The following is a 23,810-nucleotide window of genomic DNA, read 5'->3' as shown; positions in this document are numbered from 1 at the left end:
TGAGTACTGTATACAATAATTTCATTATTATTATTATTATATACACATTTATACATACATACCCATATACACAATATATTATATATATATACACATACATATATATGCTTATACATACATAGACATCTATTCTTTATATGTATGTTACAGCCTTGAGGCCATGGCCATGCTGGGGCACCACCATTGTAATCACCTTTTAATTGACTAATTCTATGGCTTTGGCTTTTGGTGAAGGAGAGAATTCGGCATCGCTTTCCTGTTTTGTGTTTCCTGCCCTGATATTGGTTCATCTGGGATCTTGGATGGTAAGAGTTCCAAGTTGTTTCTCAAAAACATTGACTCTTGCTCCACAGAGATCCCTCAGATGCTTTGGCAAGGAGTTAAATAACTGTGAACCCTTGAATCCCAAGCTATTGCAGTAAATGGTCCTCACCCTAGATGGGACAGCTGGGACTATTGGAACAGTGCAGTGACATCCATTTCGAGGTCTGGTCTAACTCTCAATTCCCGAGTTTGGTGCCAACCTCACCAGTATATTCCATACATATATCACTGGATACCTCTCCCATTTTTGCTCTGGGGAGTAGAGTCATAGCTCTTTCAGTCACTTCCAGTAGCTCAGCTGTTCCATTGATGCAGTCTTCCTCATGTAGTATCACTGAACCACCTCAAGTTCTGCTATTAATCCTACAGTTGAGAACAAATGTCCTCCATAGGACCAGCATAGTTTCCTGGTCCCTAGTTCTGAAAGTTCTCAGAATCCATCTGGCTGCACACTGCCACCATCTTGGTGACATGCATGTGAAACGAGGCATCGCTCCTCATATCAATCCCAAGATTACGCACTGAATATGATTCTAGGATTTCCGCCCCAAAGGCTGTTCTGCTGATCAGATCAACTGGAACATGCATTGTTGTAAACCAACAAATTATTGAGTGAAGTTGGTAGACAGAAATCAAACCTGTGCACCAAACCGTTAATTAACAAAATTAACATTTTTGTTAAGTTAACTTTGGAAATCATTATTAGACTAATTAACTCAAGTCAACCTGAGTTAACTTCAATTGAATTGAAGTTAATGGATTTTATAGTTTTGGCACATTTTAAAGGTGTTTTTAGGTGGTTTTAAAGCAAAAACTGATTTTTTGCTTTTTTCTATAAAAATTAATGTTAACAGTTTATGGATAATTTCCTTTATATTTGGAAATAATTAACAGTTATCAAAGTTAACTTTTCAATGAACAGTGCTCACCTTTGCCACAAACCAAAGAGGCCTGTCATATACTTACACTCACACATGTTAAAACATGTGTTTTAGTGCACATTCATATTTGCATAATTGATTTCTCTTCGACTTAATTTGTTCAGTGATTGTAAACAAAGCAACAGCTTTGCTATCATATACAAGCAATGTTGTATGCTTGATTAATACCTATGTTGAAATTGTTTCATTGCTGTATAGATTAGAGGTTATTAGATTGCTTGGAAAGAAGTGAGGGTTGATGACAGGAAGAATATCTGACCATGGGAAATTTCATTTAATGAATTCCATTTGGACCCATTCAAGCATGGAAAAGTGGATGTGAAGCCAACAATAATGCTGATACTGACAATGGTGATCAATATTAAAATAGTGGTAGAATAAGTTCACAAATCTTTTTATAAACTTAACATGTTGGAGTTTGACAGAATAACAGGCGTAAACTGAAAGATATTGTGATAGTTATTATTCAATCATAGTTTAGCTCTAATCAAGCAAAAGCATTCCAGCAATGACCATCACACCATTTTTATTTTTTAAATTATTAGACACATCACATCTAATACCACATTATACAATGTCTCCTTTTTATATTTCTGAAGCAGCAGGACATGAGGGAGATTTGGTTGCTACTTCTAGTATATTGAGCTCCTTCGTTGGTATAGTTTGAGAGGTATTACATCAGTGGTTCTCAGTGTCTATATCAAATCATCATCTAGCGTCCACTTTCTATGCTAGCATGAGTTGGACGATTTGACTGAAGTCTAGCGAACTAGTTGGCTGCACCAGGCTCCAATCTGATCTGGCAGAGTTTCTACAGCTGGATGCCCTTCCTAATGCCAACCACTCCAAGAGTGTTGTAGGTGCTTTTATGTGCCACCAGCACGAGGGCCAGTCAGGCGATACTGGTAACGGTCATGCTCAAATGGTGTTTTTTATATGCCACCTGCACAGGAGCCAGTCCAGCGGCACTGGCAACGACCTTGCTCGAATGTTTTTTCACATGCCAGTAAGGCAACACAGGTAACGATCACGCTTGAATGGTGCTTTTTACATGCCACCACCATGGAAGCCAGTTTGTTGCTCTGGCAACGATCACGCTTGGATGGTGCTCTTAGCGCTCCACTTGTACGGATGCCATTGAATTTGATTATCAAATATTGTTAAAATTGATGTGCAATAAATTGGTTATAATTAAAATACACAACTTATTAAAATTTTTTATACAATTCCTAATAATATTTAATTATAAAAATATAATTATAGGATTCTTTTAAGCATCTAATGGTCATGAGGGTCCATCCAAGTAAAATAAGGATTAAAGGGGGTCCACAAGCAAAAAATGGTCAAGCATCATTGGTATAGATCAGTGGTTCCTAACCCTTTTATTTAAATTAGTTTTCCCATGGATCCCTTTTAATATGCTTCACACACCCCAGGTTGGGAACCACTGGTATAAATTAAAAACAAACATAATGAAGTTGGTTACAATGTCTTCATCTAAATTATAAGTAGCTAAATTACTTGGGACATCTCGCAGAGTCCTGGGCCTCGATTTTATGTAAATACAATGACAATAGGTACAAGCATGTCTGTGACAAGAAGTTTGTTTTCAAACCACATGGTTTTGAGTTCAGTTCTACTGCATGGCACCTTGGGAATAAATTTCTATTACAGCCCAAGGCCAACCAAAGCATTGTGACTGAATTTGGTAGACAGAAACTGAAAGAAGCCAAGAAGCCCATTGTGTGTGTGTCTGTATGTTACTGTCTCCTTGCCTTGACTTTGCATAATATTTATAAAATAAGTATCACCATTATGCAGGTGGTGTCTGTGGTTTCCAACCTTCAGCGAAAACATGCCAGGTTATGGAGAAATGTTTACTTTAATTGGGAACAGGTGAGGGTTGGCAACAAGAAGAGTATCATCCTGCTGCAGAAAAAATCCACCTTAACAAATTCAGTCCAACCTACAGGAGCATGGAAAAGTAGATGTTAAAAATGATGACTAAAGTAACAATAGCAAGTGGATGTTTGAACATTTTAATTTGGAAGCAGAATTTTCAAATTAAAGAATACCATATTAGAAGAATTTGAAACATGTCCAAAGTTCCAAAGGGCTCTTGAGGGCAAATGCCAGTTAGCTCCAGTTTCATGTCGTTAAGTGAATGAGGGATAAATGATTTCTAGTAGAGTAGACCAGCCTTATCTATCACAGGTAAGATTCCAAGATGATCTGGAACTTATTCTAGAGAACTTGCTAAATACTGATCTCAGTGCTGCCTGACTGGTTCCCGTTCTAGCAGCATGTAAAAAGTAACATTCAAGCATGGTTGATGCCAGTGACGCCTGACTGGCCCCCGTGCTGGTGGTACGTAAAAAGCACCCACTACACTCAGAGTGGTTGGCGTTAGGAAGGGCATCTAGCTGTAGAAACCTTGCCAGATCAGATTGAAGCTTGATGCAGCCTCCTGGCTTGCCAGTCCTCAGTCAAACTGTCCAAACCATGCCAGCATGGAATGTAGATGTTAAACAATGATGATGATGATGTAAAGTTATCTTTTATTTTTTACTTGTGTCAGTCATTGGATTGCAGCCATGCTGGAACACCACCTCAAAAGGTTTACTCCAACAAATCAACCCCAGTACTTATTGTATCAGTATCTCTTTGCCAGACATATATATATTACAAACTGATAATTGAATAACTTGGCTTCTTCCATGCCATCCTAGAAATAGGACCTAAGATTGCCATTCATGATAGAAAGGAAGTATATAGTAACAAAGTTTCATCAACATCATCATTTAATGTCCATGTTCTATGCTGGCATGGGTTGGACAGTTTGACAGGATGAAATAGGCTCAAGGACTGCAGCAGGTCTCCAAGGTCTGTTCAATATATGCTGCTATCTAAGGTGACGAGCTGGCAGACACGTTAGCATGCCGGGCGAAATGCTTAGTGGTATTTTGTTTGTCTTTACATTCTGAGTTCAAATTCTGCTGAGGTCGACTTTGCCTTTCATCCTTTCGGGGTTGATAAATTAAGTACCAGTTGCATACTGGGTTGATCTAATCAACTGCACCCTCCCCCAAATTTTAGGTCTTGTGCCTAGAGTAGGAAAGAATATATGCTGCTACCTCTGAGATCTGCACTCAATTGGCTTCACCTGTACTCATGCTCATGGCTTCCTTGCTTGTGTCACACTCCTACTCAACCAAACATTGGAAAGTCACCTCGCTGGCAATCATACAACCTGTCACCAACCAGTCCAGCATCAGTTGCTCACTCCAGCGTCTGTTTCAGCATGGTTTCTATGACTGAATACCCTTCCTAATGCCAACTATTTTACTATATGTTGTGAGTGCTTTTTATTATGCCCCCAGCACTAGTGAGGTTGCCATGGAACTCACAAGACTATGAAACGCGAGAAGTTGGCTTCATGCTAAGAGATGAAGGGCTGCTGTATGATAGAAGGAGCTCAAGGATAACAGGTTCCCTTGCTGTAGAGAAGCTACATGGTTACTTACAGTTTAAAAGAGAGGATGGGAGTGACCAAGATGAAGCTGGAAAGAGATCAAAAGCTGATGTGGTGGTGTCTAGGTGAACTCTCAAGATACAAGGTAAGAATAAATAGAAATCATTCACACAGTTTTAAGAGAAAAGACATACATAAATAAATAAAAATTCATATAAAATAGATTTCTTTTTTAATTAGATAAAACAACAAACGTTTTTTGGGGAAAAAAAGAGAAATGTAGAAGCAAATAAAGGTTGAGCAATGAAAAATGTCTGACAAAATAGTTTAGTCAAACATTTTATCAAACAACTACAGAGGAATCTTTTTTTTTTTTCAAAGTTTAACAAAGTTCTTTTTGATTTTACAGTTTTTTTTTAATCATCCAAATCTTTTTAAATAAAAATAAACAAAAGAAATCAGCACATAATAACAAGCATTTCAATTGTTAAAGAAAATCAACAAAAACTATACAATACCCTCAAGTCTTCTGGCAATTAATTAGTTGATCTTGTATAGATTTGATGAAACAAGACTGAGCAAAACATAATAGATAATTAAAACAAAAAATTAAATAAATTAGCTGTCTAGTTCCATACAAACCAATGGAGATGCAAAAGTTAGGAATTTCTTTACCAGAAGTACATTTCCCATTGTTAGTAAGAGATAGAAAAAAAAAAAAGAAAAATAAATTTTAAAAATAAAAAATAAATGAGGGTGGGGGTGGGGAAGAAGAAGAGATATTGCATCCAAAGCAATTTCCCACTGTGAAATAGTTTATTAAAAAAAAATAAAATAAAAATAAAAAAAAAGATAAAAAGGTCTTAGTGTATTTACTTTTGATAAGAATATTACAAATCGTTGTCCCTCCATAATTAGTAGTTAATTAGTTAAAATAATCACTAGTCAGAGCAAAGAATAGGACGATATAGTTAGTTGTCAAACACTGACTGTGTGTGTGTGTGTGTGTGTGTATGAAGTAAGGATGTGTTTAAATACAACTTGTATATGGAAGTTCAAATGTAGAGATTTCTTAATTAGGCACAAAAGACAAAAAATTGAGAGCAATGAGAGTATGTGAATTTGATGCCTTTCTCAAAAGCATTACCAGACTATGTGAAATGAAATGGCTTTAGCCAGGACTCAATATCACAGACTTGTCTTGCAGACAGACTCAGGTTCACCAGATTTCCTTTTGCATAGTGTTCATGCCACTGAGATTTCAAATATTAAGGTTTTAACTGCTGAAGTACGGCATGTTTGTTGTTACACTGTTTTTATAAATGCATGTACAGGTACTGCTTGCAAGACCTCAACACAGTTGGAGGAATAAGTAAGATAAAGGGAAACTATTGTGATACTAATGTTGGGTGGTAAAGTTAATAAGTTACAAAAATTTAATATGGAAAAAATTTTGTTTTTTCAGTAATAAAAAAAAACTGCTTACGACTAATTTTCCCCCCACGAAATGAATATACACATAACAAAAAACAAAAAACTGAAATCAATTACAATATTTAGATAAGTATAAGAATTTGTGAAAGTACTTTAACTAGAGTTTGTTTTTAGATAATACTAACAATCGGTGAATGTTTCTTCTAAATAATAAAAGAAGTATTTGTCTGACAAAAGTACATCTGTGATGATAAATCATTCATACAAAGACTAACACTGTTGTGTTTTTGATTTGGAGTGAAAAGAACAAGTGCTATGAACAAAGTGTTCCACCCGGCTGGAATATCTATTCTTGCCTGCTTCCTCCTCAAGTCCACTCCATAGCAAATATCTTTGTCCATGATGGCAAGAGTAAGACGTCAGACAACAGCCTTCTCGTATGCTGCATCCGTATAACAAGTTGCACTCTGACAGTCACAATAATGTGTAATTGTAGATAATAAAAGTCTTATAGTAGATAGTGCCTTGGCTGCGAATATCATTAGAACATTCCAAAAATAAACACTTGTCTATTATTAGCAGAGTTAATTGTACTTGCTGAGTTTTAGCAGAGAGCTGTGAAATCAGTGGAAACGTGCAAACAGTAAACCACTGTTGTTGCTGTTTGTTGTTAAAGAACCCAGAAAATAGTTTCTCGAGAAATTATACAAACAGCAAAGAGCTAGTTGATAGGTATGTGATAACAGTAGAAATCTGAAGTAAGTTAACTAAAACTAGCATCAGTACGTACTGAAACGACCGATTCAAACACAGCCTTTGTAGTGTATTTCAAACAAGCTTAAGAAAAAGAAATAGAAACTTTGGGAAATATTACACAAGATATTCTTTTTCTTAATAGTCAAAGGTCTGAAGATTGTTTTCATAAAAGCTAAATTATTAACTTACGATGGCTGAATTTAAAACCAATGTAAAACATGAGAACTAGAAGTGGTGTACTAAAAATGCTTCACGGCATATTTTGTAAAAATCATGAGACTAGCAAGGATTATAAATTAATATTGATTGTCTGTGAAGTAGCTAATTCTTTGGTTTACCTTTTAACTAAACTAAATTCTATTTTTAAAAATCCAAATATTGCAGTAAAAATAAAAACACAAAATATCTCCCTAAAAAATAAATTGTGTGCATGATTATGGGTGTATACATGTATGTACATACACACACATACATACATGTATATACATACACACATATATACATACATGTACATACACACATATATACATACATGTACATACACACATATATACATACATGTACATACACACACATACATACATGTATATACATACATACATACATGTATGTACACACACACCCACATATACATACATGTATGTACATACACACACATATATACATATATGCACATACATACATACATACATACACATGCATATATATACACACACAAACACACATACATACATATACACATACATCCACACACACACACACAACATGTATATGTTATATATGTGTGTGTGCGTGTGAATTGGCAGAAGTGACAAAGGGACTCAAGAGCCAACATGTCGTTGTATAAACTCATCACTCGGTAAATGTCATGCACAAAACTTTCAACTCACCAGTTAAGTTTTCTAACTTTCTGCCATTTGAAAATAACACACACACACATATATATACATATGCATGTATTGAGTTCTGTTTATCCTGGTTGTTCTATTATGTATATACATATACATACATACATACATATATATATACAAATATATATACACATACATATATACATATGCACATATACATGCATATATATACATATATATGCATATATTATATGTATAGAGATAATAATGGAGATAAGCACAGTTGGGTTTGATATAAATAGATTAACATGGAGCACAAGAAAATACAGAATAAAAGCACAGACTAAGAAAATATGTAATTTCATAACTCAACAGCTGTTTCAGAAAGCCCAGAGTTACATAATTATCATAATCTCATAGTGTACTTTCATTCTGTATGTTTTTGTACTCCATGAAAATATATTTCTTTCAAGTTTAACTGTTTCATATCAGCTTCATCTGGATTTTTCTTATAGTCATTCTTGATGGCACATGCCTTGCCCAGGATGAAGAATTCAAAGTTTCAGTCTAAATCCTTTTGAGCAATGCTACATATTTTCTATATAGAGCATATCTAGCTCTCACCTACTGTGTGTGTGTACGCCTATGTGTATGTATGTATGTATGTATGGACATGCACACACATACACAAACCCGTTCATTAAAAACGTGTGTGGAATACAATTTGGTGGGGGAAAAAGGAGGTGAATTCAACAAAGAAAAATAGAAAAAAAAATACATATTTCATGAAAGAATGAAACAGGAAAGATGACACAGGGTTTTTATGCAGTCTTTTTTTTCTTTTTTTTAAATATAAGGAAGAATTGTCATTGATGAAATAGCTGTAAAAGAAAGCAATATATGGTAGTCTCCATTTGATCAAACAGGTAATAAAACTTCAAATTAATTTATTTTAAGGATAGAACATTCGAGGAGTCGATGGTTCATTTTTGTCTTCGTTATTGTGGCTACTTCCTGAACTAATTGGTGGTAAAGGTGATCTGACTTTCTCGTTTTCGTTAGAATAGATCTTTTCATAGGCGTAAACCATTATACCCGAAACAACAAGGAGGTTTCCACACCACCACAGAAAAGATTTCTGTTCCTGAAAGTACAACACAGCCATAATAGTCTGAACTACTGACTTTGCATTTATACTTATGTGATGGGTCACTGGGGAAGTATATTTGATTTGAAGAGCACTGGCCCAGCCAATGCCTAAACTTAACAGTCCTGAACAGGTAAGAAATATCCAAAACCATGGGTCGTAAAATGTCGGTGAATTAAGCACCATAGATAACTGCCCTGAGCTATATATTAAAGGAATGAAGATAATGGCTCCATTGATGCTATTGCAATAAGTCAATTTTAAAGTGTCTCCCATAACTATTTTCTCTCCCTTTTTTAGATAGATTCCACAAAGTGCAACAAAAAAACTAGCAACAATTCCATAGAGGATACCCCATAATGATAAGGTACCTGAAACATCTTCTTCTTTCACACTCAGTGAGAACCCACCAATCACCAAGAAACAACAGAGAAGAACTTTACGTGTAAATGGTTTACAAAGTATGTAAACTGACAGCATAACAGTAAAGACTAATGTGAATGAGCGAGCCACTTGGTAAAATGCTACACTAATGTGCTTAAGCATCAAATTGTTTAAAGTTAAACCCCCGACGAAGGTATAGGACAGAATCAAAATATCCTGTTCCAAAAGCGTCCTTGGGTGAACTGTAGGAATCTGGAAAGACCATTTCATGAAGTTGAACACGAGTCCAGCCAGGAAAATCATGATAGAAGCCGTGCAGCATTGATACCAGGCTACAAATATTGACATGTCATAGTTCCCGAAGCTGCCGCTCAAAATGTGCTTGTTCACAAAGATAAGAGACAAAGATACAATCCAATAAAGGAAAATAACACTTGTCACTCTCCATATTTCACCGTCTTTAATCCTGCTTCTTGTTACTGAAATCATTCTGCAATGAAAGAGATAAAAAAAAGAGAATCAAACCAAATGAAGAAAAAGAAAATAACGACAAATATAATTAAAATCACTACAATCATCATTTAACCCTTTCACACCTACCCTACAATGTTATTTTAAAAATAAACAATTATATTATTGAAATCTTGAATCTATGAGGTGATGCATAATTCACTGAACAGGATGTGAATAAATAAGCATTACATTTGATAGAGTAATCTGAATGCTAGACAGTTAATGTCCATTTTCCATGCTGGTATGGATGAATTGGATGGTTTGACAGGGTCTGATGAGATGCAGAGCTGCGTGAGGCCTCAATGTCAGATTTGGCATGGTTTCTATAGCTTGATGCCCTTCTTAATACCAACCACTTTAGAGAGTGTACTGGGTGCTTTTTATGTGGCACCAGCATCAGTGAGGTCACCAAGTAATTTGCATGACAAAGAAAGGAGAAAAGAAAACAAATCCTTGTCAATGAGTTGGAGTATGTCTGAGAGAGGTGGTTTAATGATGGGCACTGAAGGCTAAAGTATGATAGAGGAACAAGCACAAGTGTCTTGCTATAAAGGAGATACATAGCTACCCTGCATTATGCAGAGGGAGGGTGAGAGTAACTGGAAGGAAGATGGAGATGGTGGTGACAGGGTACTGACTAAATGTACACATGCTGTTAGAAGGCATGAAGCTGCGAAATTATGTGAGACAAAATCTCTTCTTAGACTTGTGTTAAAAACATTATAAATCAGAACAACATGGACATCATCATTGCAGTGATTCACAAGAACAACAGATGTTATGTGTACTGTTTATATCGGCTGGACTGGTGTCCTCATTTTGATTGTTGCTTTAACTATGTTTTGGCTGTTGTACACTCCAGCCATCTTCAGGTGTCTTGTGTTGAACTCGGTTGTCAGGTTCGAAATTCCAATACAACAATCGAGTTCAACATGAGACATCTGAAGAAGATTGGTGTAAATAGGGCACATAATATAAATTCCTCACCTCAGAAATATAGAATTGAACAACAGATGTATTTCGTCTTTTTTTGGGGCTTTCACAGCTTCAAGCCTTCTAAAAGTCTGTATTCATTTAATATGATACACAGAGTTTTAAATATTACCATATTTGATGGCATAAACAGACACCTGGGGTTTATTAGATGCATCAATTTCAGCAGGACATGTTCAGGAAAAAAGAGAATTTTTTTGAATACTAAAAAATGTAATATAGGTCTAACTCCATATATGTGTGTCTTTTATACCATCAAAGATGGTTACTTTAATTTTTGTCATCATTATTATTTTGAATTATCACAAACTAATGTCTTTCCAATTTTAATCCTTATTTCCTACAAAATACACTGCCAATACATTTTAATTAATTTTGAAAATAATAAATAATTTCATGAGGAAACTGGTCTTGGAACCATAACAAAATGCCTGACCAAAATTTTGATGGATGTCTTGGATGTAAATACAAACTCTATGAAAATGACAGGTTTTGCAATGAAACCAAAGACAGTCTCTGGCAGATGCAGATCGTTATCAAAATGACTGTATACGATGTCAAAAGATAAATGGCTAGCTGTCTATTATCTATTACAACATGTAAACTTAATAGATGGATACAGTATGCGTGTAAGTATGATAGTCTCTCACCGTCGAAGATGGTTAAGCAATTAATTGCAGAACAACTTACACAAATGAATTGGTTCCCTCTCTCTCTTTCGGAGAGGCACTGAGCAGCTATACGCACACATACACACATGGCAGTAACTTCCACCTACCGAATTCAATCACAAAGCTCCGGTCGGCTCGGGGCTATAGTGGAAGACACCTACCCAAAGTGCCACATGGTGATTAAATGTATGTGATGTACATAAGCTCAGCTCCTTCCATCAAATCAAATCAAATCAACAGGCATACTGTGTATCTTACATCAAGTGACAAAATGATTGAACAAAGTGAAATGGAGTATTTTGCTCAAGAATACACACACTACCCAGTCCAGAAATTGAAACCACAATCCCATGATAGTGAGTGCAACACCCTAACCACTAATCCATGCACTCTCACATAATTGGTGGTTACTACATTAGAAGTAATGGATCTTAATTGATTTGAACAATGAGTAGTTCAATTAATTGTACTAACTGCTCATTGAATTAGTATCATCATCATCATCATCATCATCATCGTCGTTTAACGTCCGTTCTCCATGCTAGCATGGGTTGGACGGTTCGACCGGGGTTCTGGGAAGCCAGAAGCTGCACAGGCTCCAGTCTAATTTGGCAATGTTTCTACAGCTGGATGCCCTTCCTAACGCCAACCACTCCGTGAGTGTAGTGGGTGCTTTTTACGTGCACCTGCACAGGTGCCAGGCGGGGCTGGCAACGGCCACGGTCAGATTGGTGTATTTTATGTGCCACCGGCACGGAAGCCAGTCGAGGCGGTGCTGGATCGGCCACGAGTCGGATAGTGTTTTACGTACCACCAGACCAGGGATCCTGGCTGGTTCAATTCGATTTCGATTTCGCTTGCCCCAACATGTTTCACAAGCAAAGGGGGTTGGCAAGGGTGCCTGTGTACGGTCGCATTGGAGTATTTTACGTGCCACGGCCACGAGTCGGATAGTGCTTTTTACGTACCACCAGACCAGGGATCCTGGCTGGTTCAATTCGATTTCGATTTCGCTTGCCCCAACATGTCTCACAAGCAAAGGGGGTTGGCATGGGTGCCTGTCGTACGGTCGCATTGGAGTATTTTACGTGCCACGGCCCCGAGTCGGATAGTGCTTTTTACGTACCACCAGGCCAGGGATCCTGGCTGGTTCAATTCGGTTTCGATTTCGATTTCGATTTCGCTTGCCCCAAAATGTCTTCGCAAGCATGGGGGGTTGGGATGGGTGTTGTCTGTCGGAGGATGAGTTCTATATCGACTTCGCTTGCCTCAACCGGTTTGTGTCAAGGAGGAAAGGCATTCATAAGTGGGCTGTGGTTGAGTATTCCACAGTCATCTCTACTATTAATGTAATCATCAGAGACAGTCTGACTGTGTGTGAGAAAGCTGAACATTTACATGACAGACAGGTACAATCTATTCAACAGGGTTCCAAACAGTTTTTTAAGTATTTACAACCAGGCAAAGGCATGGCTGTGTGGTCAAGAAGTTTGCTTCCCAACCACAAGTTTTCAAGTTCAGTCCCACTACACAGCATTTCAGGCAAGCATCTTCTACTGTAGCCCTAGGCTTAACAATGCCTTGTAAGTAAATTTGCAGGAGGCAATACTGTAGAAAGTCCACTGTATGTGTGTGTGTATATATATATTGTCCTCACTATGTGTTTACGTATTTTTCACTTGTTGGTGATGTCCTGTACTTATACCCCCTGACTGGCTCCCATACCGGTGGCATGTAAAAAGCATCCACTACACTTTTGGAGTGGTTGGCATTAGGAAGGGCATCCAGCTGTAGACACATTGCCAGATCAAACTGGAGCCTGGTGCAGTTGCTGGCTCTCCAGACCTCAGTCAAACTGTCCAACTCATGCCAGGATGGAAAATGGACGTTAAACAATGATGATGATGATATATATATATATATGCATGAATGTATATATATATATATGCATGAATGACACTCCTCAGCTTTGTGGGAGCAAAACACTGCTTTGATGTTTACTTTCCTTGTTGACATTACGACTGTTTGTTTTCAAACACCTACCGGATCTGAACAAATCTCATACTTGAAAAACAGGTGGGCTGGTGAGATGATGATCATCTGACTGTATAAACCATGCCCACCCCATCGACCCTGCTAGCATAGGAAAAACAGATATTAACAAGATGAATGAATCAAAGTGAGGTTGTAGAAAAATAATGCAAGCATGAAAGATCAGTAATATTTGAGGGTCTGATGCAGCAATACTATAATGGCCGCTGCCACACCCTGCATATCTGGTGAAGAAGTAGAAGATTGGTCCCAACCACCAAAGGCAATCCAATTATGATCATGTTTTTTTATTTTTTATTTGTAGCCAAACTGTATAAAGACCACAAATTCAAAATGTCCCCACACTTCATTATTTAACGCCTGTTTCCCACACTGGCATGGAGAGGAGTTGGTGGGACCAGGGGCCACACCAAGTTCCATAGCCTGCTTTGGCTTGGCCTCTACAGCTGGATGCCCTTCCTAATGCCAACCACTCCACAATGTACAGAGTGCTTTTTTATGTAGCGCCATTGTCAGTTCTTTTTATGTGGCACATCTGTTTTTGCATACAAATTTTTTTTGTGGTGGGCAGGTCTTCTTGAGTACAATACAACAGATGTGAATAAACAGGCTATGATATAGGTCTCTAATTGGTTTGTGTCATTAATTTAATAAATTAAGGGCTGATAATTATCTAAGCTTTCTACTTTTATTTTCTTCCATCTCATTTAGACTTAGCTATTTGTTTTAGCTTGTTTTTCCTCTACATAACCCAATCTGACCCTTCTCTTTCAAGATAGTAAAATGCAATTTGGTTGCTATTTTGAGCAGTTTGATTGTGTAGATATTGCCTCTTTGGCTCATTATTCAATAGATTTTGCTGGTATTTGAGACAACAATATCTCTCTATTCTTACATAAAATTAATGATGGGCAGTTTTAACTGAAATATCAAATAAGCTGAAACAGGTGGTTTTATATGAAAGAATTAGCAGAAGTGGTGTCAGGTAGATGGAGCTAAAAGGCTCCATCAGCAGTTATCTTGTAACAGTCTACTATACAACTATCGACTTTAAAATATCAATAGTTCTCCAGTTACTTTTATTTGCATAATATACAAATTACAGTAGACAGAAACTATTATAAATAATCTACTCTTGATTAACATATATTTAATCAGAAAAGGAACACGTATATTAAATGTATTCAAAATACCAACATTTAGTTTTGTCTTTATTCTAATATTATGCAACTCTTTTCCATAACAACCTAGTCTGTCCCTGCTCTGATAATACAATTTAACATAAGAATATAGGAATGGAATGTATATCTGGACCCAGAGTCAAAAAATTTTGGTAGTGTGTATTGCAAAAAAGCACAACACGAGATATGGTGCCACATTAATAGCACTAGTGCTGATGCCAGATAAAAAGCACTTGTGCTGGTGTCACATAAAAAGTGCCCAGTACACTCTGTAAAGTGATTGCTGTAAAAACCATGGCAAACACAGACTATGGAGCCTGGTGCAGCCCCTGGCTTTACCAGCTCCTCTAAAACTATTCAAAATGGATATTTGCTGTCAATTCCCTGTCAAGAAGGGAACTGACAGCTTTATGCTTTTGAAAATGTGTGAATAAGAAACCCCTTACTAAAAAGAAAAAAAAGAAAACAAGTCTTAGAGACAGGAAGGGCATCGAGCTGCAAAACAATGCCTTGATGACAGATTTGTCTAACCCATGCCAGAATGATAAAATGGACATAAAAACGAAAATGAATGAACATATCCTATATCTTTAACTTGTTTCAGTCATTAGATTGTGGCCATGCTGGGGCACTGCCTTGTAGAATATTTTCGTCAAAAGAATTTATCCCAGGAGACATCTCATTTTCTGCATTTTTAAAGCCTAGTACTCATTCTATCGGTTTCCTTTTCCTCAATGCTAAGATACAGGAATGTAAATAAACCAACACTTGATGTCAAGCTGGGGAGGGGGAACAGACACAGATGCAAAGAGATACATGTGTGTGTGTGTTAAACTGTCATATGTCCAAATTTGGCCAAATGTTTTTTTTTTTTCAATATTTATTTTTGCTTGCAATAGCTGGTTCTTTTGGTCAAACTTATTGTATCGCCAGCTGCTCCAGATGAAAATTATCAAAGTGTAGTACAACGGTTTAGTATTTTTCAAAAGTGTAGTAAGTCCCACATATGACAGCTTTGCAAAAACATTTCTAACTGAAAATATCATACGTGCATGGAGTTATGATTTTATGCACCCAACAAAGTATTATTGTTTTAGCTGAAACTGTTGTTAATGTAAAAAAAAGGAATGGAATGGTGAAAGTATTTTTTTGTTTTCTAAAAAAGCAACGTTTTGGACTTATGACACTTTTAAATAACAGCAACAATATATATATCATCATCATCATTGTTTAACGTCCGCTTTCCATGCTAGCATGGGTTGGACGATTTTGACTGAGGGCTGGTGAACCAGATAGTTGCACCAGGCACCAATCTTGATTTGGCAGAGTTTCTACAGCTGGATGCCCTTCCTAACGCCAACTACTCCAAGTGTGTAGTGGGTGCTTTTTATGTGCCACCAGCATGGGGGCCAGTCAGGCAGTACTGGCAATGACCTCGATAGAATCCTTTTACACATGCCACCAGCACAGGTGCCAGTAAGGCGACATTGGTAACGATACATATATATATATATATAAACTGGGCTTCTTTCAGTTTCTGTCTATCAAATCCACTCACAAGGCTTTGGTTGGCTTGAGGCTATAGTAAAAGACACTTACCCAAGGTGCCATGAAGTGGGACTGAACCCAGAACCAGGTGAGTGGGAAGCAAACTTCTTACCATATAGCCACACCTCCACCCATACATATTACATTTCCAATATACACCAGAAGTAACTTTTTAATTAAATGCATTATAAATCAAACCCAAAACTGGTCATTCTTATTCCATACAAAGTAAAAATTATAGAAAGAGAATAGCCACAGAACTGGGTTAACTATCAAAAGATTTTTTAAATTTTTATTTTAGGAAAAATAATTTTAAGCAGTAACCAAATTGTGACTCATAATAATGAACAAACATTGTGATTGAACCAATGAGGAAACCCGCCTGTGATGGCTCACGCTACTAAAAATAACCAACTATTATTCTCCTCAAAGCATCTGCTGTCAAAAAAAAAAAAAAAAAAAATGCAGTCACAGAGGATAATATAATCTTACACTTAAAATAAAAGTAAGGATAGCCATGGTTGGAGTAATTGATTATAGGCCTGCTTGATGACATCCAACATGTTAATAACCACTATTTTCAAAAGTGTTGCCTTCGTTTCCAGATTCTAGTAGTATTTTCCATTTTGCCAAACCAGAATTGTTGTTGGGATGGAACAGACTAAGACGGGGAAGAACCTAGAGGATTCAGAATTTTGGATGATGATGTCTTTGTTGTTTAGTCACCAGATCAGTTCCAAATGAGTAGACCTATAATCAAAAGAATTCCGTCCACGACCATTTCATCTTCTTAGTACCACATAAAACTGTATCATCTAATGTAGTCCTTTCTTTAAAAAGTGTGGGTCAAGATTTGAAGGAGATTCAACCATTATTTCTAGCAAGTTGAATGACCACACAGAAATTCCCTTTCAAAATGTATATGTAGCTTGTATGTCTGTTGTGGTAGTGGTGGTGGCTTGTACTTCGCCATATGAACAACATTCTAGATATGACCACCACATTAACTAGTTTGTACAAATGAATTGCCTATTTGGATATGGTATTGGGATCCAAGGTAAAAAGCTGTAGTCCAATTCAACATAACAAAAACATCAAATTCACTGGAGATGTTTGTTCATTCATTTTATACCCATTTCCTCAATAGGGTATGATTGAGGATTTTTCAACTAAGGGTTTTTCTTTCAATTCCACAGGTCTTTGAAAGCACAAAGCAACTGGTCACAATGTCAGCAAAGAATTCACTCAAGTGGTGATGAGGAAAGCCATTCACATTCATGTACACATACACACACATGAAGCGGTGATGAAAAGTTCCTGGCTTTGGGTAAAAGAAAATACAGGCAGATCAGTTAATTATGATTTTATTCAATATATTCCCCTCTCAGATTCACACATGCATTGCAGTGGTCCTTCAGTTTTTCTAAGCCCTGTAAAAGAACTTGGAAGATTGGGCCTCCAACCAGGCTTTTCACGATACCCTTTAAGTCAGGAACTTTTCAGCACCCCTTCGTAGTTGCCATCTGAGCACAAGCTTCTTATAATTTCCATCTGCCCACTTTACTCACAAGGCCCAGAGCTATAGCAAAATATGCCTGAGATGCTGTGCTATGAGACAGTCTACAAAGCAAACTTCTTAACCATACAGCCATGCCTGTGCTTTACATGTTTTTTATTTATTTAACACAATTCCATTGCACTTTAATTCACTTAGCTATCAGGAACAGGTTATGTCACCAGATTTCTTCAATTACTATGGTGAATTGATCATAAGGGGAGTGGAGAAGGAAAAAGGTTTTAGGGTAGGAGACAGAAATATCACAAACATGAGATAGGCAGATGACAGCCTTACTTGCAGAATTGGAAAAGGAGCTTCAGAGGCTTCTGAGAAAGTGAGAGGAAGGGTCTGTTCATAAATTGCCAGAAGACAAAGTGTATGGTGGTGATAAAGAAGGGAAGTCCAAAGTGCATGATGAAAGCTAACAATCAAATCATTAATCCTTTAACTACTTTGGAACTTTAATCACAGAAGACACAAGATGTATGAAGGAGATCAAAAGACAAATAGTGCTTGCAAAACCTGAATTCTCAAAATTGTATATCTTGAGAAAATATACTCTGAAGATCAAGACGAAGACCCATTTATTGAACTGCTATGTCTACCTTGCGCTAATGTAGGTCTAAAGACTAGGTCTATAACATCAGAAATGAGAAAGTGTTTGGAGAGCTGTGAAATGTGGTTCTTTCGGAGAATATTAAGGATAGCATGGACAAAGTGTCTAATGAAGAAGTGATATCCAGGGTTGTGATAAATAGGAAACTGCTTCATGAGATAAGGGCCAAGCAACTGAGATTTGTTCGTCGTGTGATGAGGAAAGAGGGCCAGGTGAATTCAGTAATGACCAGAAAGACTGAAGGGAAAAGAAACAGAGGAAGTGAGAAGGATGATATGGATGTCAAGCTTGACAAACTGGTTAGAAGAAAGAGACATTAAACATCAGGAAGTGGAACTGTTACAGAAAATGAAGAACAGAGAATTGTGGCAGGACATCATTGTCCCTGGTCTACATTCTGGACAAGGCACCTAAAGAATGAAAGAAGATCAAGAATGGGTACCAGATTGCCTGGAAATATGACCTGTGATCAATTTCCAGGATAGGATATTGAAATCTGTTCTATCTGCTTAACACCAGAAAACCATGGTTTACCAATGATATTTCTAAGGCCCTTGAAATTTAGGGAGAATTTACATTTATCTAAATATCTATCTTGGTGGATACAGCATTCTAAACTTAAAAACTGTGATCTTGATTTAAAAGATAAGTGGTAAAGAGATTTGACAGAATAATCTGCATACTAAAGGATTAGGAAATATCTGTAAATAATGCTTGGTTAAAAGAGAAATTTTTAACAAAAGAAAGGAGACCACTGACACTATCAAAAGAAAGCCACTTTTTAATATGACAATTTGTCATACAAACTACAAATATATGTGCAAATTTTTTCATTTATTTTTCTTTGAATTGACACCGTCTGCTCTGAAGATAGACACATTAAAAGAAATAAACCAGTATTTGAACTCATACATGTTGTATTAATAATATTACTGCAAACTGAGCAAGCTGAGAGTATCCAGTTTGTTGATTGAACAACTAGGTGCAATTAATAGTTTTAGTTTCCCAGATATGTTATGCTTCTACCTAACTGAGGAACATACAGCATATTCTCAAATTGCTATGGTGAATCACATGGTGGTGGTGGTGGTGGTGGCGTGGTATAATGTGACATTCTGAATGTCATCTCTCCACTTCCTAGTGCCTTTCTATACACCTGTTATTGTTTAATTCCAAGTCAGAACTAATCAAAATGAATGAAACCAGTAAAAGATAAAAAAGCGACGGTAATGATTAGAAATAATCATTACCGTCGCTTTTTTATCTTTTACTGGTTTCAGTCATTGGACTGCAGCCATGCTAGACCACTGCCTTGAGGGGTTTTAGTTGAACAAATTGACACTAGTGCTTCATCATCATCGTTTAACGTCCGTTTTCCATGCTAGCATGGGTTGGACGGTTCAATTGGGCTCTGGGAAGCCAGAAGGCTGCGCCAGGCCCAGTCTGATCTGGCAGTGTTTCTACGGCTGGATGCCCTTCCTAACGCCAACCACTCCGTGAGTGTAGTGGGTGCTTTTTACATGCTACGTGCACAGGTGCCAGACGAGGATGGCAAACAGCCATGATCGGATGGTGCTTTTGACGTGCCACCGTGCTTGTTTTTTGTTTTTTTTCCGTAAGTCTTGTACTTATACTATCAGTCTCTTTCCCCAAATCACTAAGTTACAGGGACATAAACAAACCAGAACCAGTTGTCAAGTGGTGGTGATGATAAAAAAGAAACTTTTCAAAATATCCAAGAAAGAAAACATGTAATGACAAAATATTGTCCAACCCATGCCAGCACAGAAAATGAAGGTTGGAAATATATACATTAATTCCACTTACAAGTTATTGGCAGGCCCAAGGCAATAACAAGGCATGTGCATAAGGTTCAGTGCAATGGGTTTTAACCTAAGTGTATGTGGTTGAAAAGCAAAGGAAGGGACTAAGAATTAATATTGTCTTTAATTTTAATTATTCCCTCATAAGAGACAACTTCTCAAAATATCCCAGACTAGCAGTATCGCCCGGCGTTGCTCAGGTTTGTAAGGGAAATAACTATAAAGCATTTTTAGAGAGTTATAGCAAAAAAATGGAAAAAAAATAATGGTAAATTTTTTTAAGAGTTAAAAAAGGTGGAGTTGCGTCCCGTAGACGGTCTGTGGTTTGAGTTTCTGATTCTCGACCCCATGTCGAATTTATCGATTTTTTTCAGAACTGGGGGAACTTTTCAAAATTTTCGCTGCGTTAGTTTTGAATTATGACATTGGGCTATGTGTGTGTCAAGTTTCATCAGAATCGGTTGAAAGCCGTGGTCAGAGTGAGGGTACGAGAAAACAGACACACAGAAACACGCACAGACAAACTGCCGTTTATATAGAGAGAGATAAAATATAAGTAATGACTAAGCATTATATATCATCATCATCAACATTTTATGATGATACATAATTGTTTTCCGTGCTGGCAAAAGTTGCACTGTTTGAAAGAATGAGGCAGTTTTTATTGGTATTACAACCTTCATAGACAACCATCATCATTATCCTCCCTTAATGTCAGACCCCAACATCAGCTTTGGCATGGTTTCTACAGTTGGATGCCCTTCCTAATGTCAAACATTTTACAGAGTAGTGGGTGCCTTTTTTCATGATACTGGCACCACTGAGGTCACTAAATAACTGGTAAGACAAGATAAAGAAAGGGAAAGAGAAAAGCCCCTTCAACCGAGGGGGGGGGCAGCTTTATGTCCGGTGTAGAAGGCTAAAGTATGATAGTGGAGAAAAGCGCAGGTGTCTAACTACAGAGGAAATATATGGCTACTCCACATTATGCGCGGGTCAGAGAGAATAGCAGGAAAGGTGATAAAGATAGCGTACTTTCAAGATACAAGAGGGTGAGTGTAAGGGAGAATATAAATTGTGGATCAGAAGAGAAGGAAAGGGAAGATAATTTCGTAAGTGCGTGGGTGAATATAACACACACTCACATGCATGTGTGTGCTATGTAATATGAATGTTTACAAATTTAGGGTCGATAGTTTTTGAAATGAACATCAATACGGAGTTTGAATCTGTAGATACTTAACCTACATAATAACGCCTACCAGTCACGCCTGTTAAACACTTCTATTCAATTCAATACTACCTAAATAAAGCCATCAATCTTACATTGTCACAGCAATCACCCATGAAGTAAATATGAGGATCGTAGTATCAAAGTTTGACGTGCAAACAAGTACTTGCGTACTGCCTTCGTTATTTGAGAATTTTCCAGCTATTTTCTCATATGTCCGTTGGCTGGATAGAAATACAATCCGACCTGTTTGTGTTGTGCAATTTAAAGCGAGTGCGTGATTATGATATAACCTGCCGTTCATGTATGTTAATCCATTACAAAAACAGCAAAAACTGCCTTTAAAATATCAGCAACAAATGATACAGAAAAGTAAAACAATAAATTAGACCTTTTTTTAAAAAAAAAAAAAAAAAAAGCATATCACATGCAATTGTAATATTTAGAAGTGAATCTTTAAGAAACTTATAGAGTCGACCATAAATTTATGCACGATTCAAAATGTTTCTTAAACGTGCGTATGACAATCATACACGGATATCCTTGAATTTAAAGCTCCGAAATAGAACATTTTCAAAATGGGAAATGGTTGATACCTTACGAAAAAGAAAACAAAAATGCATTATTAAAAAAAAGTTACGCTGAAACAAAGTCCCCGGAGTAAGGATTTTGAGATTAAGGTTTAGGATGAGTTTGGGGCTACGATTATTTTGATGAAGTCTTTTTAAAAATTTCCTTTTTTAACAATTTGTTTCAAACATGAGTTTAGTCGCTATTTCCTGATATTGAATGCTTTATAAAAATCAGTCTGTTTTCCTAAATGGCCAATTTTTCTTTAGAAGCGTTCTACCTGTGACCAAATTGTATTTTTGGCATAATTACTTTCGCCCTCTCTACGACCCTACTCCTGAGACTCTATTTGCAAGATTTTCTAATACTGCATTTTTTTGTTGGTGCAAGGAATGAACCAACTTATGTATATATATACACACACTATAACCAGGAAGGCAATACTACACGGTAATGCATGTAGAATTAAGTAAAAATATTGTAATTAGTATCTTGGGTTATTTTTCTTTTAGTAACTTCTAGGGTTATCTGCTATTAAAACTGCAGAAATAATAAAAGGAAAAAAATTGCAATGATCGAATGAATACACACGCGAAGATGAGCCCATCAAACCTAGTTTTTAATTGCATCAGTTTATATATATTTATATATATATATATATAAATATCACCTTGGTGTGTGCGTGTATTACATTATATTATATTGTGAGAGTGCGAGAGAAAAAGATTCGTAGTTCGTAAATCTCAAAATATGAATAGTAGATTAGATACCCTGTGGTTGTTTAATAGTAGGTTAACTTGATATAGTATATATATATATATATATATATACATATTATATATAAGCACCATCTATAACCATCCCAGTCTCTAAAGACATCTAACAATGTGTCCTTCCTATTTATAAAACGACGACAAATTTCTCCATTCGTGGGGTGGAAATTTATTTTTTCAGTTCCCATAGGTAGTTTAAAATGCAAAATAAACAAGCTCTATTAATTAAAAACTACAATATGCATTTAAATTATCAAAGAAAACATGCTGAGATATAATTACTGTTACCTTTGTGTTTTGTTTAATTAATTTTTGAGTTTTCTGTTCGTTTTTTCTCACTCACTTTTTGTTTTTTGTTGTTGAATTGTCTTCCTTGCTTTTTGTGTCTTTTTTTCCCCTCAAGACTGTTTTAAATGTAGGTAAGAATTGTTTATATTGGTACTCATGACGTATTGACCATTACAGGTGTGTGTGGTCAGTAGTCAGGACCCCCGAATCATGAGCTGGACAATAAAAGTCCATCAGGGAGCTGCATCTATATTCCATTATACACTCAACGACATCATTCCAACTAATGGTGAATAGGCCGGTCACATGACACCTCCAACTGGGAGAGTCACTTTCCGTTTATTCAACAATATTCTCTCTCTCTCCCTCTCACCCTCTCTCTCTCCCTCACCCTCTCTCTCTCTCTCTGTTTCACACATACATACTCTCATTCTCACTGTCTTCTTTTTCAATCTTTCTCCTTCTAGCTCTACTTCTCCGTCTCACTGTCGCACACACTTACACCCTCACTCTGGTTGTTTCTTCTCTTCTCTTTCTCTCTCTCTCTCTCTCTCTCACTCACTCACACACACATACACATACACATTCTCGCCCTTTTCTCTCTCTCGCTCTCTTTCTTTTTCTTTCTCTTTCTCGCTATCGCATACACACTCTCATTCTATTTGTCTTTCACCTTTTCTCATT

The 23,810-nt window shown here is 36.8% G+C and overlaps 1 protein-coding gene across 2 annotated transcripts; it reads right to left on the bottom strand.

Annotated features, from left to right (window-relative positions):
• Positions 1–8,607: 8,607 nt before the first annotated feature.
• LOC115209792 (GDP-fucose transporter 1-like) lies at positions 8,608–23,496 on the bottom strand. Of its 2 annotated transcripts, none has more exons than XM_029778329.2 (2): positions 23,127–23,496; positions 8,608–9,799 (listed from the first exon to the last, which is right to left on the bottom strand). In XM_029778329.2, the coding sequence occupies exon 2, from the start codon at positions 9,796–9,798 to the stop codon at positions 8,731–8,733; it is 1,068 nt and encodes a 355-aa protein (XP_029634189.1). In that variant the 5' UTR covers position 9,799; positions 23,127–23,496; the 3' UTR covers positions 8,608–8,730. The 2 variants fall into 2 exon arrangements, with proteins under 2 accessions (XP_029634189.1, XP_029634190.2); XM_029778330.2 differs by lacking the exon at positions 23,127–23,496 and adding an exon at positions 18,120–18,247.
• Positions 23,497–23,810: the final 314 nt, after the last annotated feature.

Source organism: Octopus sinensis, linkage group LG3, assembly GCF_006345805.1.
Source record: "Octopus sinensis linkage group LG3, ASM634580v1, whole genome shotgun sequence".
Classification (NCBI taxonomy): Eukaryota; Metazoa; Mollusca; class Cephalopoda; order Octopoda; family Octopodidae; genus Octopus; species Octopus sinensis.
Note: the sequence above shows the minus strand (reverse complement) of the source record. Positions and strands in the feature narration are given on the sequence as shown.